Here is an 18,395-nt window from a genome sequence, read left to right on the forward strand (position 1 = left end):
GAGAGAGACTCAGCCTGAAATTTTTGGCTGGAGAAGATGACCGGAACTGGAATTGTGGTGGCCGGCGGCGAGATGTGGTTTCTCCTTGACCGAGAATCGGCCAGAGAAAGCGAGACCGAGAAGAGAGGAAAGAGCAGCAGCGACAGCCAAGAGGTTTGGCCAGAGAAGCTTGCGGCAGTGGGGTTCGAATAGATAGCGAGGGCTTGGTGATGGTGTGAGGATGTGGGTTGATGGTGGTAGTGCCTCGGCGTGAGACACAGAGAGATAGAGATAGAGAGAGAGGCTAGGGTATTTTTCAGAAAGCTGAATACAACAAAACTGATGGAAGGAGAGAGAGTTGTAATGACCGGTGATGGAAGGTGAGAGCTGTGATGGAAAACCAAACGGATTCAAAGATCGGGCTAGATCAGTGATGGAAGGAGAGAGAGCGGCTGAAGGAGAAAGAGAACGTTAGGGCTAAATGAAATGGGAAATGAAATAGAAAAGTGTTTTACAGTACGTGTTAATTGGCCCCAAAAAAAAACGACATAGTTTAGGGCCCACATAGTAAAATGTATATAAATCAGCGGAGGGAAAAAATGGGGGGAACGAAAAAAAAAAAAGGTGGGAAGGAAAAAAGTGGAGGGGAGGGAAATTTTAAACCGTGGGCCCCTTCATTAACGAGGCGCTTGTATCCCGTTAAAGTTAATTTTCATTAACGAGGCGTTTGTATCCCGTTAAAGTTAACTTTCATTAACGAGGCGCTTATATCCCGTTAAAGTTGACCTTCATTCACGAGGCGCTTACATCCCGTTAAAGTTGACCTTCATTAACGAGGCACTAATATCCCGTTAAAGTTGACAAACGCCTCGTTAATATATGCATATATTAACGAGCACCTTTAACACCTCGTGAAAGCATTCTTTTACGAGGACGCTGCTTACAACCCCGTGAAAGCACGCGACAACTACAAGGAACACCTTATGATCCTCGTCAAATGCAGTTTTTATGAGGCAAAATAAATAAACCTCGTAAATATTGGTCGTAAAAACACACTTTTCTTGTAGTGACTCCCCAAAAAGAACATCTAATATAGAACAGAGAGAGTATTAATATATATACATGGCCCTTGGTAGCCCTGCCAGCCCCCTTGGCTTCACTCACCGCTGCTCTTCACCTCCATGATAGTTCTTTTCCGGCTGATGCTACTACCTATTGCCTTACTATTGGGGCTTTCCAATATCTGTATCTCACCCACCTTGACATAGCCTTTGCAGGCAATAAACTCTCTTAATCAATGCACAAGCCGTCCCAAACTCATCGGGCAGCAACTAAGCGTCTTCTCCACTATCTCAAAGGCACCCTTTACCATGATCTCTTCCTCAAGCGTTGGGTTCCTCTCACTCTGCATGTCTTATCCGATGCGAATTGGGCTGGTAAATGTGGTGATTGTACTTCCTCCTTTGCCTATGTCGTTTATCTTGGGGGCAATGCAATTTTCTGAAGTTCTAGGAATCAACGATCAATGGTCTGCTCCTCTATCGAAGCCGTGTATCGTGCTGTTGCAGCCACCGTTGCTGAGCTCTCCTGTCAATCACTCCTTGGTGAGCTTGGTGTCTCTCTTCCCTCTATACATACCATTCACTGCGACAATGTCGGTGCCACGTTTCTTTGTGCTAGTGTTCCATTCTCCTATGAAGCACATTGAATTGATTTCCATTTTGTGCATGACAAAGTTACGAAAGGCTAACTTCAAGTTTTTGATGCTGTCACCAATGACCAACTGGCTAATGCCTTAACCAAACCTCCCCCTCGCCATCGCTTCACTCTTCTTCGCTCCAAGCTCCAAGATCAGTGTCTGCAATGGGAGCACCATCTTGCAGTGGCACACTGAATAAGCTTTGATCTCTCCTCATCAAAAGACAACACCATCCACCAGTCATTTATCCTGACTACTACAGATAGATTTTAATATTGGAAATATCTTAAATCTTGTCCTTACGTATAACCATCACTTGATTGAATATTTTTTCCATCTTTACATTAATTGTAACTCGTATATAGCTGTATATTCATCTAATGAAACTGTGAAGCTAATTACTTAAGCTTCTTTAATGCTTAAAGTCAAATATGATTTCCAATAGGATATACTCCATCTATCTTAAAAAAAAAAAAAAGTGTCTACCGTGACTCTCACAAATTGAAGAATCACGATTCCCCAAACGTGACATTCTTTTTGAGGCAGTGGGAGTATAAAACAAGTCTTGAGACAGTTTTAGACTTGACACTAGAGAGGCTTTCTAAGACATTGGAGAAACTCATATGGGCCACACAATTTTGTTCATTTGGGTCGAATCGCCCACCTCCTTTTTAGAAAGAAAAGGTTATACCAATTACCACCCAGAGTAAAACCATACTCTTGGCCATTTTTAGGGATGGTGTATTTTTTGGTTAGAAGGTAGTTTTGTGCAACATTTTTCAAATATATATTTGAAATAAGCTGAACTTTTCTTCAAGAACTGAAGTAATTAATAACATAGAAAATGTCCAAAAAAAAATCTCCAAACATTGAAATTGTCAAAATAACCCCAATAAAAAAAGAAAAAGAAAAAAGAAAATCAAACTCCCAAGCAAGAAAATCATTTTTCTTGAAACCTTCGGACTATTTCATTAGCCCACATAAAGCCAACTCAAACCCACCAGTGGACCAGTCGACTGGGCCATCCACTAGGCCCATTAACATGTCTCGCACAAAATTTCGCTTCGGCAACAAGCCGTTTTACAACGTGACGTGGCAAATCGCCGTCTAAAGTCCTAGATTCTGGTATGACGTGTACAGTGACGAAGAATCCGACACCCTCATTTTCCCGGAAAATTCAAACAAAAATTTCTCCGAAAATCCACATCTCGAAAAATCTTACCTCACTGCTGAAGTAAGCCGAAGCCATGCTCCTAACTATATAAACGCCTCCAGTCCCCGCCATATTAGTACCATCTGATCTCTCCTCTCTCTCTATTCTGGGGTTTTAGTTTCTCTCTCTATACTTCCATTCCTTTCATATATCCGAATACCTCTTTGGCTCTTTGCTAATTTAATGGCGAAATCACCAGAAACACAGCACCCAATTGAGGCCCTTGGATGGGCAGCCAAAGAACCAGCTGGTTCTCTTGCACCCTTCAAATTCTCCCGAAGGTATAACCAATTTCTCGAATTAACATATCTTGTTATAATACAGTAATGATCACGTTCACCGGTGAATAAGAAACTTTCTTCGCACTGATATTTCTTATAATATGATGTGTACGTAATTGTGTGATGATCTTAGAAGCAAATAAGCAATCTATTTTGAAATAGTTTTTTTTTTTATTTGTTTGTTTGGATGGTGGTCTTTGTCTGATTTGAGGTTGTGTTTGGATTATAATCATTATATGATGATGTTGCAGGGTAACTAGTGATAAAGATGTGAGGTTCAAAGTTCTGTATTGTGGGATATGTCATACTGATATTCACTATATCAGGAATGATTTTGGCGGCTCCAAGTTTCCTCTTGTACCAGGGTATGATTTGAGACATTTCATATTTGTCTCTAAGTCCTTTAGAGTTTAGACCTTCACTTTTGTTTCATTTTATATTTAAATAAATATCATTATCTATGAATAACACTATTTGACAGAGTGAGCTTTATATGTATATATATATGGCCGGGTATGCACATAGTGCATTTGTTCAACAAAATCCCTTTTTCCTTCAACAACCAAAGATAAAATTGGGTATAGCAATAATCCTAGAAAAAAATATAATATTTTTATTTTTATTTTTATTTTCCTAAGTCAGCTTGCAAAATAGATATATATATATATATATAGCTCAACAATTGAAGGCATACCCTCATATTCAGTGACGGAACCAGGATTTCAAGTGAGAGGGGTACGTTGTCAAAAAAAAATAATATGGACTATGTATATATATATATATAATTCAAAAGACAAAGAAGAAAAAAATTATTAAAATATAAAAGGAAAGAAAAATGAGAGAACTTTAAAAGGAAATAGTTAAAAAGTTTCAATTGAGGAAGAAAAATTTGACTTTTTCTACTAAGGAAATTTAAAAAATGCGAAGAATAAAAGAAAAAATAAAAATATAATTTTAGGACCTAACAATTTGAGGGGGGACACTATATAATTTTTTTTCATATATATGGAATTTTTTTAAAAAAATACCACATATATTATAGGCTGTTGACCAACTCGGGGGGCACGTGCCTCGCTAGGCCTTCGTTGGCTCCGTCCCTGCTCATATTAACTGAACAAGACCACTTCCAAAAGTCAAAAATGATAAAATAAATAAATAAATAATTTAAAAAAAGAAAAAAAAAACAAACAAAGTTAACTACAGAAAGCCTATAATCCAAATGAAAACTAACAAACAAAACCTCAGTTGATGATTAATAAATAATAAAATTTTAGAAATGATTAACTTTTTAGGTAATTCAAATGAAAACAAACAAATCCAGCCTATAATCCAAATGAAAACAATCAAACAAAATATAATACCACTGACATGATTAATGAATTTTAAGCTTATGGTTTGTTTGATTCTTGACAGGAAATAACTAGTATAAAGTCAGTTGATGATTAAAATTTTGATACCATGGATCTGATTAAGAAATAAACTCTTCGAATTGTCTAAATACACTTGAGAGAGAAAATTAGTTTATCTCTATGAATAAAAATATTGACATGTTGAGTGAATTGAATTATTGATTGATTCAGGCATGAGATTGTTGGGGTAGTAACAGAAGTAGGCAGCAAGGTAGAGAAGTTCAAAGTTGGAGACAGAGTGGGTGTGGGTTGCATGGTTGGATCATGTCGCTCATGCGACAAGTGCTCCACCGATCTTGAAAATTACTGCCCCAAAATGATAGTCACCTACAAGGGAACATACCATGACGGAACAATCACATATGGAGGTTACTCTGATCACATGGTTGCCGACGAGCACTTTGTGGTCCACATTCCCGACAACTTGCCTCTTGAAGCTGCTGCTCCTCTCTTGTGTGCTGGGATCACAACTTACAGCCCCCTCAAGTATTTTGAGCTTGACAAGCCTGGTCAGCATTTGGGCGTAGTAGGTCTAGGCGGGCTTGGTCACGTCGCTGTGAAGTTTGCAAAGGCTTTTGGTGCTAAGGTGACAGTGATTAGTACATCCCCTAACAAGAAGAAGGAAGCAATTGAACATCTCGGTGCTGATTCATTTTTAGTGAGCCGCGACCAAGATCAGATGGAGGTAACCAATTTTATTTTTACCCAATGTATGTCACATTTAGGTATATATGCTGTTAGTTATATCTTTATGGAAAATCTTGGCAATGCATTAGTAATTATGTGTTGATATGATATGATGAATGTTTGTAGGCTGCAGTGGGCACAATGGATGGTATTATCGATACTGTTTCTGCTATTCATCCTCTCATGCCTTTGATTGCTTTATTGAAGTCTCATGGGAAGCTTGTTTTGGTGGGTGCACCTAAAGCACTTGAACTACCTGTTATGCCTTTGCTTATGGGTAAGCATATGAAATCATTAAGGCTATGTTCGGTTGCATGGAAATGTAGCCTCGGAATTGGAATTCAAATTTCTGAGTTGTTTTTCTCTAATTTCAAGACTCCAATTCCATGCAGCCAAACATAGAGTAATAAAATTTTGTTATAGTGCTTGAATTCACACACATTACCATTATTGACCCTGTTTTATGCTGTTTAGTGTTCTGACTAGTAGCTAAATGGGAATGTGGAATGACAGGGAGGAAGATAGTTGCTGGGAGTATTATTGGGGGTATGAAAGAGACGCAAGAAATGATTGATTTTTCTGCAAAGAACAACATAAAACCGGACATTGAAATCATTCCAATGGATTATGTGAACACTGCCATGGAGCGTCTTGAGAAATCTGATGTCAAATACCGGTTTGTCATCGACATTGGGAACACATTAAAAGTCGACTGAAAGTCTTGTGGCTTCTGAACTTGGGGTATTTTTCGAGAGTGGATCAGGTTTGTATGGGGCTTGATGATGTTTTTACTTTAGTTGATGAGTCCACGTTTGTATTTTTAAACTTTGTTTCCTATATCATTGGAATTGTAACCAAAGGATCAACATTGTACTTGGATTTCGTTACGAATAAATAAATAAAGAACTTTGTTTGCCAATTTTGTAGATACAAACTTGATTGTTGTTCGGCTTGATTTCAATAGTTTGCTATTTTGATTTTGACAAGGATGTTTTATGTCTATTGATTTTCATATTTATGATATGGTCTGGCCTAGGATGAGATCTTTCAATTGAGCTTGAATTTGATGTCCAACTTGGCCCTGATTTTGGAAACAGAGGAACTTAGACAGAGAGTGGGTAGATGCTTCAATTTAGACGTTGGATGGGTGGAAGATCCGAATTGTAGGGAAATTTTGAGAAGGCTTAGAGTTATGACTACACTAGACTTACGGTTCAGATTAAAAGCCAAGGTCGGTAAGTTTTAAAGAAGAGCTAAAAGAGGTTGAGTAAAGCAAAAATTTGGAATTACAACAGCTTATTACAAACACTGAAGAAGAAATCAAGCAAGTTCAGGAATAAAGTGAACTTGATGCTGCAAATGTTTAGTTTCTAAAAGGAAGACTGAGTAAGTTGTGGGAACAAGAACAGATCTTTTGGAAGCAGAAGGCTAGTGCGGGATGGCTGTGAGAAGCTCCACCCCGTTGAGAATTATCCATACCATTCCTGCCCGTACTTGGGGATAGATTTTTAATTGGTGTGCAATCTTAGCCCCGGCGGGACAAACAGACTACTAACTCCATTTGCCCCACTCTCTCCATTTAATGGCGGGACGGGACAGATTATATCGAGAGTGAAAGAATAGAAGGTTTTGAATTTGGAAGAGTCGGTCAATGAAATGAAATTGGGGTGTTTCATGTTCCTGAGGTGGATTAGTCTCACTTGTAAGTTGCAAAAATACCTCATATGTGAAAAATAAAAAATAAAAAATTGATCCGAAAATGAAAAAAATAATTTTTTAAAAATAAAAATGGAACAAACATGACCCTAATTTGTCATCTATCTATTTGTATGCCAAAAAACAAAAACCTGCGACACTAAATGTTAAATTTAGGATGCAAAAATATAAAATGTAAAATAAAAAGATGGGGGAGAGAAAGATAGAGAACGTATGTATCATATATATGGTTCGGCACTAAGGCCTACATCCATGAATCAAGAGCCACTGAGGCTACATTTCTCTTATTGTTTGAAGTACTTGATATTTTTACATTGTATTGATATACAATATATAGGAATAAAGTTGCAGAGAAAAGGAATAAATCAAAGAGGAAAAAAGGGAAAAAAAAAAAAAAAAAAGAAACAGAATATAATACATATATATATATATATATATATATATATATTTCAATATTCTCCCGCAAACTCAAGATAGGTTTCTTGAAGCCAACTTGAGTTTGGAGATGAAATCTTGAAAACGGTGATGGAGCAAAAAGCATCCGAAAGGCCAAAACAATGCCGGAACAAAGCTGGAAAAAGGGTAGGAACAAAGCCGAGAAATGGGTTGGAACAAAGCTGAGAAAATGGGTCAGAACAAAGCCGAGAAAAAGGGCGTTTTTTTTTCTTCAACAAATCACAAAGTCAAAAAGAAACCCTGCCAAAAATAAGGCAAACACTGCCTAAAATTTTTCAGGTGGTGGAAACCAACCATGGAAGGAGAAAATAGGCATTGTGGTGGAAGAATGAGGTCGCCAGAATGAGAGGTGTCGCCAACGGCGACTGTAAAGCAAAGGAAGTCTATGCAACCAAAGGCGAATTCGGAAATGACGCCAGACATTCACCAAACTGAGCATAATAACGACAGCAGCGAAGCACGTAAAAACGTGGAAAGTGGCAACGAAGGACTCGACCGGAGATAACACACCTCGCAATGGCTAGAACACAAACAACCTCTTTCTGACTAGTAACTGAAATGATGGTGAGTCAGTCACCATTTCAAATGGTTGACTACCGTTGGTGAAAGAGGAGCGCGTAGACGCGTGTAGTGCGAGTCAGATCCATGGGTAGTGATGCATGAGTCAGATTTACTTCGCAGGAGCATTGGCTCGTGACGGTGCGGGACGTCACTTGGAAACTTATGGTTGATCAAAAAAGGAAAATAAAGAGAGATCTGAACCAGAAACGGATAAGATTTTACTGGTCTTCTCCTTCATTGTTTTCTATAACCAGTAAAAGAAAGGAATAATAATAATAATAATAATTTGGCAGCGCTCCGAATGTAGCCACAGAGAAGACAAGCAAACTTTGATTCAAACGATCTAGGATCATTGCTTTGATACCATGTTAAATTTAGGATGCGAAAATATAAGATGTAAAATAGGAAGAGGGAAGAGAGAAAGATAGAGAACACATCATATACATGGTTCGGCACTAATGCCTACATCCATGGATGTGATACCCCCGAATTTCCGAATGCGGGTTGGCCAGGCCTACGCCCGAATACCCGAGGATATCAAAATAAATTGATAATAAACGAACACATAGTACAAAAGAATAAAGAAGAATAAATAAAATGCTGACAAGAAACTAAAATGATAATCTAATAATAAATCTCATAATATATTTCCATTAATTAATAAACTTTTCTGATACAACTGATCCTCCAAAATACAACTCGGGAATCCATACTGTGTGGACCCCTAGAAAATCCAAACTAAACAAATGACAGTAATCTAAAACAGGAAACTGAATCATAAAGGAACTCTTATGTAGTATCGGAAGAATGAAGTAGACTGATTCCCGCTCAGCACGAACAACCTCTATTCGTGACGAACACCTGAAAAATAATGGTGGGTCAGGCCCATAAACAAGTTCTACTCTACTACAGTCCAAGCAGAGATCCGATACACGTCTACATCCTAGTCAATCCAACAGTAACTAGTAGTCCGTATATATATATATATACACACTAAAGGAACCTCACTAGACTATAGGGTTGTCTCAACCTGAATAGTAGGCAACATGCAAAACGCACATATAGTGGGCATGAGTACCTAGACCTACCAGGGTACACAACTATACTATATTTTGCTACACATCCCTGGCAATATACTCGCCCTAACCATTGATCCTGAGACTCAAGCTCATATCATGGCACCATACTTATATATATATAATCTAGTAACCATCCTATCCAGTATAAATTAATCCTCCATAAGTCATTCAACTTGTTCAGCTGACCTGACTTGAATATAAGTAGGACTTAACATTTTAGTTAATCCATTCCCTTATATAATAAATTAATTATGCATAAGTCATTCAACTTGTTCAGCTGACCTGACTTAAATATAAGTAGGACTTAACATTTTAGTTAATCCATTCCCTTATATAAAATAGGTAGGACTTAACTGATAAGTTAATCCATCCCTAGAATGCCACCGTCCCATACCGGTGCATTAAACCACACAATCTAACAATTGATGTAACAATTAAGGAAATACATCAAACATTCCATAAATAACTATGATAAATATGATATCAAGTTATCACATAATATGAATGACTTATTATTTCTTTAAACTTCCTATATCATATGTCCTACACAAACTGAATCTTCTACATGATGATATTTTATTATACCGTTAAATAAGGATTCTCTATATCAAATTCATCCTACACATTTAATCTCAATTGCTAAAATATTTTAAAAGATTAAATCCATTCGTTTGTTTAAAACATTCAAATAGCAAGCATCATTATGATTGAGTCTATTTAAATTTATTAAAACCCAAACCTAATCCCTATTTAATGTTTAGGAATCCTAGGAATGTTTCTACATTTCATCATTCCACAAATATGAAAAATACGTAATTTAAACATGTAAAAATTCACATAAGAAATCAAATCAAAATCATGCATTTTATCAATTCATAACACAAGAACAGATGTGAACCAATTTCATAAAACCTATGTTCTAACCCAATTAAACATGCATAATTATTTAATTTTATGTGTTTAATAAATCCAGAAATTTCCTAGGCATGTACAGAAACACGAATCAAAGGGAAAGAGATAGAAGAAGAACTTGCCTTAAACTTTCGGATCGAAAGTTAAACTTCTTCTTCCTTGATTTTCTCTGTAAAGGGTTTTTCTCATCATTTCTTCATTTTCCTCCTTCCCTCTCTAACACTATCTCTCTAGTATATATCACGTGAATATTTCTAACCCCCTTTTACAACCTATATCTATATATTTATAGGCTAAATAAAATAACCCTAATCCTTTTCCCAATCCAAGTCAACTTAAAAAAAAATGAAAATAAAAATATTAAAAAGGTAAGCAAAATATGTTACGTATATAATTTATGTATATATTTATTAAATAAATAAATTATACACATTCCATTATTTATTAATTGATTATCCAATAATATTTAAGTTACCATAATATTATAAAGTAACTTAAAATATAACACGTATCAAATCTATGTATATTTTTATTATTTAAATAAATATATACATCAGATTAAATATTACTTCCCAAGTTACCATAAAAATAATTAATAAATTACTTTCCTTTTTATATATGTATATAATATATATCTATATATATACATATATTATCCATGGGTAATAATCCATAAACATCCAACCTCCTATCCAAGTAGTCTATGGGACCCAATTGGTTGGCCCATTACTACTAACCATAACCATAAAAGAAAAATAAAATAAAATAATAAAAGAAAAGAAAACATTTAATTTACAATTAATCAAAACACCATTTAAGCACATAATATAATTAAACAATTAACACATAGATAAATACAAATAATACATAGACACATAATCAAATAATCAAGTGATACCTAATTCAATTAAACACATAAGCAATTAGTCAAATAATTAATTAAATAAATAAATAAATATAATTAAAATAAATAAATAACTACCGAGACTATCCTTTTTAAAATTAGGAGTATTACAATATGACTCAACCACTTGGGTTTGAGTATAAGGGGGAGTGTGTGTGTCATCTCAAGAAGTCTATATGTGGCCTCAAACAGTCCTCTCGTACATGGTTTGATAAGTTTAGTAAAACAGTGGTAGCTCATGGTAGGACTATAAGTCAGGCTGATCACTCTTTTTTTTTTTTTTTTTTTAAGAAAATGAAACATGGTATTGTGATTCTTGTGGTGTATGTAGATGATATCGTTATCATCGGCAGTGATAAAGATAGGATACAAGTTCTAATCCATCACTTGAGTTTTACCTTCCTTACTAAAGATTTGGGCAAACTTCGGTATTTTCTAGGTTTTGAGGTGGCTCGATCAAAGCAAGGCATTAGTCTTTCTCGGCGAAAGTATACTCTTGATCTCTTACAGGATACTTGATATCTTGGTTCGATACATGTACCTACACCCATGGAGACTAATGTAAAAGTTAAAGTGGATGATGGTGACCCACTCGATGATCCAAATATGTATCAAAGACTTGTAGGTAAACTTATTTACCTCACAATCATTCGTCTAAACATCTCATATGCAGTCAGTGTTGTGAACCAGTTCATGACCATTCCTCAGGTACCTCACATGGAGGCAGTTGTACGCATCTTAAAGTATCTCAAGGGTGCTACGGGCGTGATCTGCTTTATCGATCTTCTGGACATCTTCGGATTGAGGGATACACAGATGCAGATTGGGCCAATTTTTCTTCTGATTGACGGTCCACCACGGGTTACTGCACCTTCATAAGAGGAAATCTAGTAACTTGGAGGAGTAAGAAATAGTCAGTTGTGGCTCGTTCTAGTGTTAAAGTAGAGTATCGTGCCATGGAACACACTGCCTATGAACTTACTTGGTTGAAAACTCTTTTACAGGAACTTAGGATTTCAGTCCAGTACCCAATTCCTCTCCATTGTGACAATTAGGAAGCTATATATATTGCTAGCAATCCAGTCTACCATGAGAGGTCTAAACACATTAAAGTATATTGCCATTTTATTCGATCTAAAGTTGACTCAAATGAGATTGTTACACCTTTTGTTCCTTCTGGTAGAGAGCTAGCAGACATCTTCACTAAGGCGTTTCCCTAGAACTCTATTGATTCCATATTTAGCAAGCTGGGAGTTATTGACATTTACTCTCCAGCTTGAGGGGGAGTGTTGTACAGTATTATATAAGTTGTCACATTATACAGTATTGAATGAGTAGTCATCTACCTCTCATTACCAAATATAGAGTTACCATTTTTAGGATTTACTTATTCTCCACTCGCCTACTCCCGTAACTTCTCTTATTTAAACACCATTATATTATTGTATTACTCATTCAGTAAGATATACATTTTCATATATTCTCTTTCTCTTTTTCAACAATACCATTGTCGAGAAGCTTGTTTAAGTCTATTTATTGACATCTTAAGTTCATAGAATATGCATTCTTTATCATATAATGTGAAGCCTGCAGGTTGTTCCATATAAACTTCCTCTTCTAAATTCCCATTCAGAAAAGCCGTTTTCACATCCATTTGGTGTAACTCTAAATTATAATGAGCTACTAATGTCATGATAATTTTAAAAGAATCCTTCTTAGATATTGGAGAGAAGGTTTCTTTATAATCAATGCTTCATTTTTGAATAAAACATTTGGCTATTAGTCTGGCTTTATATCATTCAAATTGCCAGTAGAATCATGTTCGTTTTTAAAGACCCATTTACACCCGCCTTGTTTAAATCCTTTAGGCAATTCAACGATTTTCTAGAATTCATTTTCTTCCATTAATTTCAACTCTTCATTCAAGGCATTAATCCATTTAATAAAATCAATACTATTAATTGTTTGTGAATATGTAACTGGATCCTTATAGATCCTAGTATCAAAATCAAATTCTTGCAAATATACCACATAGTCATTTGGAATAGCATAATTTTATTTTTTTTAATTTTCGTCTAATTAATGTTTTTCCTTGTGGTTCTTCTATAATATTTTCATTTGTAATAATCTCATCATGGAGTTGTTGATCATTCAATTGTTCTTCGTTATTATACAGTTCAACAATTGAACAATTGTTTCTTTAGAAGTTGTAGATAAAGGGATTTGTGTCCTAACTTTTTGAATAATCATATTTTTATATTTATCACTCATACTAATTTTACCATTCTCAATGAATCTGACATTTCCGATTTCAACAATTCTCGTACTATGTTTAGGACAGTAAACTTGTACCCTTTAGATTACTTAACATCCACAACATTATGGGTAACATTATGGGTAACGAGGAATTACTTAACATACTCTTAACCATATCTAAAGTACGATTATGCCTTTCAGCTATACACTTCGACTGTGTCATGCCTGGCATAATGTATTGAGCATAAATGTCATGCATTGAAGGAGTTTAGAAAATGGTTCAGGGCATTAGCACATTTCATCATACTTTCCATAATATTCACCACCCCTATCCGACCTTGCGATTTTTACTTTTCTATCTAGTTGCCTTTCAACCTCATTTATATATACTTCAAGAGTATCTACTACTTGAGATTTTTCACAACACAAATAGATATATTCATAACGTGAAAAATCATCTATAAAGATGATAAAATATTTTTCTCCACCAAAACATGGAACATCAAAAGGTTCACGAATGTCTTAAAAATAATTAAAAAAGCTTTGCACTTCTTATTACTCATTTCTTCGTGTGTTTAGTTTGTTTACCTTTCATACAATCCACACATACACACACATTAAAATTAGTAAAATCTAGATTATGAAGAATTTCATTTTTTATTAATATTTTTAACCTTTCATTGGATATTGGCCGAGTCTTTTATGCTACAAGAAAGATGAATTTTTCATCAATTGAGCTACACTTAATTCTAACATTATGATGCAAAATCAAAACGATTTTAATAAATAAACTATCAAGTTTGAATTTACAAAAATCATCAATAAGAATACCATAACTCACAAATTAGAATTTCTTAAATAAACATCATTATCAAATGTAAAGGAAAGTCCATTAACATAAAGTTTTGAAATAAAATCAAATTGAGGGAAATTGAATAAACATAAAGAGTTGAAAATAATTTAACTAAAATTCACTATCTAAGATTAAACAAAATGTTTCAATGGTTTCAACAAAACTTTTTCCCATTTCCCATAAATAAGAAATTCTCATTTGAATTTGTTGTTTAAGTCATAAGAAATCATTGCATCTATTAGACACATAAGCATTAGTACTTAATTCAAACCGGCCATCATATATTAAAAAGAATTTCAATAAGTGATTCGAAATATACAAAAACCAAAAAGCTTACCTTTATTTTTGAATCATTCTTTATGTTTGCGTAATCTTTTAAAAAGTATTCAATACAAAAATGAAACTTTTATATTATTACATTACTTTCTTTTAATAGACTAACTAGAGTCTTTTATTTTTGGGTGTTGTGACGAGTGTAGATTTATGAATTCTGTCGTTACTCTTCTATACTTCGTACAAAAATAAAAGAAATACCTGCAAAGACTAAATTAACAATTAAATAGTGATAAGCAGGGTCGAACACACATCGAAGATTTGACTCCAAAATTAAAACCAAAATTGAAGGAAGAACACTTTTAAAATAATTTAATGATTTTTTTACTAATGAACTAAAAATAAAATAAATAAATAAGATGAAATAAATTATGATCAAATAATAAGAAAAATCTCAAGGAAAAAATCCGCCACCACAACTTACTATAAATAAATTTGTATATTTCTCTTTATGTAAATTTTCCTAATTATAAGCAAATCACTTCACCAGTTCAATTACAACTTGGAAAGATGAAAGAAAATAATAGTGTGAAATAACAATTGTTTGAGAATATATTTTACTTAATCTGATATGTCTTTGGTAAATAGAAATAGGCATTCTTCGAATTACCATTAATTGGCAAATATAAAGAATTATCTTTCTAATTTTTTTATCAAAATAAGAACACAAAATAGAAAAGTAGAGTAATGCTCTTAAAAGAAAATTTCATAAAAGAATTAAACTAAATTTAATTATATTTCAGCCATGGTGGCTTTATCACTCCCTTGAGAAGGTGTGTTTAAGCTAGCATAATAAGTAAACAAAATAAAGAAATAAAAACAATCTTCATAACAAAAATTATAAGAAATAAATTGAAAACAAAAATTCTCTAACTTTTATTATTTTGTCTCACTAAGAATGTACATTTAACATCCTCTACATATATCCCTATTTATAGAGTTTAGAATAGAATGGGAGGGGAAAATTCTAATTACAGAAGTGAAAATAAAATAAAATAAAATCTTCCTAAAATCTTGCTACATTCCAATTAGGAATTATATACTTTCCATTCTGGCTTGATATCTTTAACTTAATGTGCTTTCCAATTTCGAATGATATATTTTCCAATTTGGCTTGATCTTTGCTGATTACATGGAAAAGTCAAATTTGAATTCGACTTTCATTAATCTTGTAATATCACATTTTTGCTATTTTTGTCTCTTTTCTTCTTATTCCGAAATCAGCCCCTATAAAACATGAAAAGCAGGGATAAGAATATTTATCTAATAAAAAGTATTAATTAATCATTTATTATTAAGTATAAAATAACAAGTTTTGTGCGCTTATCAAATTATCTCTAAACAAGTTTTTGCTAATCCTCTAGCAAATAAAGGTAAAAAGAGATAAGTTCACAAAATTGTTACTTTAATTGACTCCTAACTAAAAATGTGCCACTTTCGCATGTTACTTTCGATTGCATTTACCATATGCAATAAGGCCTTAAACCCCTATGTTACCCTAGTGGACGAGCTATATCCTCGTGAGGGTTTCCAGATATGATACCTACAAACATTCAAAATGGTGCACACAATGCACTTGGCACAATTATTTCCATGGGATCAGCAAACTATTGCATACACATCATCATCAAGTTAGCTATTATGTCAAGTATAAGAAAGATTAATATTTTCAAGCAATCCCAAACCTCTAATTACATGCAATAATACTATGGTCCCCACACCAAGTTCAATTCAACATATTCCCAATATCAATCAATCTCTAGTTTCCTTTTGAAGTGAACTAGTATCAAATTATGTGTTTTACCATTTGATTCTTATATTACATCATAATAACTTCAACTCATTAATATTTCCTTCCAAGTTAAAAGTATCCAAAGCATGAAGTCATGACTTAAATTATGACTCATATGCGAATTTTTCTTTTTATTTTTTTTATTTTTATTTTTCAAGTATGGCAAGTTGTTGAATGTTTAAGTTCCTTAAGCTTTCTAGATGACCCATGTAACAAGCTTTAGGCTAATGATTCCCAACTAGACGGTTTTAGGGCATTAGGTGTAAAGACACCCCAAAGAGTTTATTAACTCAAGTCAACTACGTTTCGAACCTAAACTAGCATTACCAACACCTCTTTTTAAAATTTATTTATGAGCTGGTAACCCTAGAAATGGTTGATATCTAAATGAATTTTAATTAAATTTAGCTCAGTGTTTGACAAATGCTCGAATTTTGTGATTTGTGGGCTACGAAAACGGGTGATGAAATCCCGACCGTATCTTGTTGAGATCTGCCCTTAAGTATCTTGTGCAAATGCTAATTAAAATATGTACAGGCAAAACAACCAATAAAAAGAAAAAGGGAGTGGAGTGTGTGAATATTTTTCCTTTTTTTAGATAAAATAAAAAAATAAAAGTAAAAGTAAAAATAAGTGAAACTAGGGTTATTTCTAAGTTATTTTATCCTTAGAGTTCGCATGCAAAAAGTTGATAACCTAAAAAAAACTATATTTTTCTAATCTAAACAAAAAAAATAAAAGAAACTGCTTACAAAAGTTGCCTACGGTATAAATGAGAAATGAGGTACTTACCTGGAAGACAAAGCAATCGCTCCAATAAGAATATCCAAATGTTGAATGCTCTTCGAATTAGTCCTCAATCCGAATCAACAATCTGATTTTATTTATTTATTTATTTATTTTTTTCAAACTACTTTATTTCTGTATGGATTCCAGAATTGGGATAGTGCTGTGTCCGTAAGCAAACAAGCCAAATATGGTACTATATATATATATATATATATATATATATATATATATATAAAGTAACACAATGGAATCCCCAATTAACACAAACAGCCGCTAATTACGATCAGAAAAAGATACCCAGCAATGAATGACCAGAGAAACTCCTAGCGACGACAGAGGCGCCTCCACGTCGGCGAGGAAGAAAGCTTTAAGACGGCAATGGCTGTGTTTGGATCGACAACCAGAGAGGATTCAGACGACAACGAAGCTACGAGGATCTGTTCTCGGCGTAACTGAACGGCGAACGACGAGCAAGAATTCCGGTGACGAGCCGGCAAGACGGAACCGGCGAGTAAGAATGGTTGAACGGCGATGCTTGCGGAGTGAATCCGGCGATGAAGATGGGACTGAAACGGAGCAGTAACAGTCCCCCCCCCCCCCACACACACACACTTTTTTTTTAATTTAATGCTTAAACGTGTCTCTGCAACTCCCACTGAGAATATGAAGAAAACACCAATCACAAGCAATTAATGAAGAAGAAAAGGCAGTTTGATTTTGTAGAAGTCAGTTTGACTTTGAAAGTTTTCAAGTCAACTACGTTTCGAACCTAAACTAGCATTACCAACACTTTTTTTTAAAATTTATTTATGAGCTGGTAACCCTAGAAATGGTTGATATCTAAATGAATTTTAATTAAATTTAGCTCAGTGTTTGACAAATGCTCGAATTTTGTGATTTGTGGGCTACGAAAACGGGTGATGAAATCCCGACCGTATCTTGTTGAGATCTGCCCTTAAGTATCTTGTGCAAATGCTAATTAAAATATGTACAGGCAAAACAACCAATAAAAAGAAAAAGGGAGTGGAGTGTGTGAATATTTTTCCTTTTTTTAGATAAAATAAAAAAATAAAAGTAAAAGTAAAAATAACGTGGAAGAAAGCGTGAAACTAGGGTTATTTCTAAGTTATTTTATCCTTAGAGTTCGCATGCAAAAAGTTGATAACCTAAAAAAAATTATATTTTTCTAATCTAAACAAAAAAAATAAAAGAAACTGCTTACAAAAGTTGCCTACGATATAAATGAGGTACTTACCTGGAAGACAAAGCAATCGCTCCAATAAGAATATCCAAATGTTGAATGCTCTTCGAATTAGTCCTCAATCCGAATCAACAATCTGATTTTATTTATTTATTTATTTATTTTTTTCAAACTACTTTATTTCTGTATGGATTCCAGAATTGGGATAGTGCTGTGTCCGTAAGCAAACAAGCCAAATATGGTACTATATATATATATATATATATATATATATA

General features: G+C 34.1%; 1 protein-coding gene across 2 annotated transcripts; it reads left to right on the top strand.

Moving 5' to 3' along the window:
- Positions 1-3,065: 3,065 nt before the first annotated feature.
- Positions 3,066-6,019, top strand: LOC132267647 (8-hydroxygeraniol dehydrogenase-like). Of its 2 annotated transcripts, none has more exons than XM_059768781.1 (5): positions 3,066-3,172; positions 3,424-3,537; positions 4,753-5,266; positions 5,395-5,545; positions 5,758-6,019. In XM_059768781.1, the coding sequence occupies exons 1-5, from the start codon at positions 3,075-3,077 to the stop codon at positions 5,982-5,984; spliced, it is 1,104 nt and encodes a 367-aa protein (XP_059624764.1). In that variant the 5' UTR covers positions 3,066-3,074; the 3' UTR covers positions 5,985-6,019. The 2 variants fall into 2 exon arrangements, with proteins under 2 accessions (XP_059624764.1, XP_059624765.1); XM_059768782.1 differs by having other exon boundaries at positions 5,782-6,019.
- The last annotated feature ends 12,376 nt before the right edge of the window (positions 6,020-18,395 follow it).

Source organism: Cornus florida, unplaced genomic scaffold (genome assembly GCF_030987335.1).
Source record: "Cornus florida cultivar Cherokee Brave unplaced genomic scaffold, ASM3098733v1 CherokeeBrave_3.0.0_Hap2_Chr07, whole genome shotgun sequence".
In the NCBI taxonomy this organism is placed as follows: domain Eukaryota; kingdom Viridiplantae; phylum Streptophyta; class Magnoliopsida; order Cornales; family Cornaceae; genus Cornus; species Cornus florida.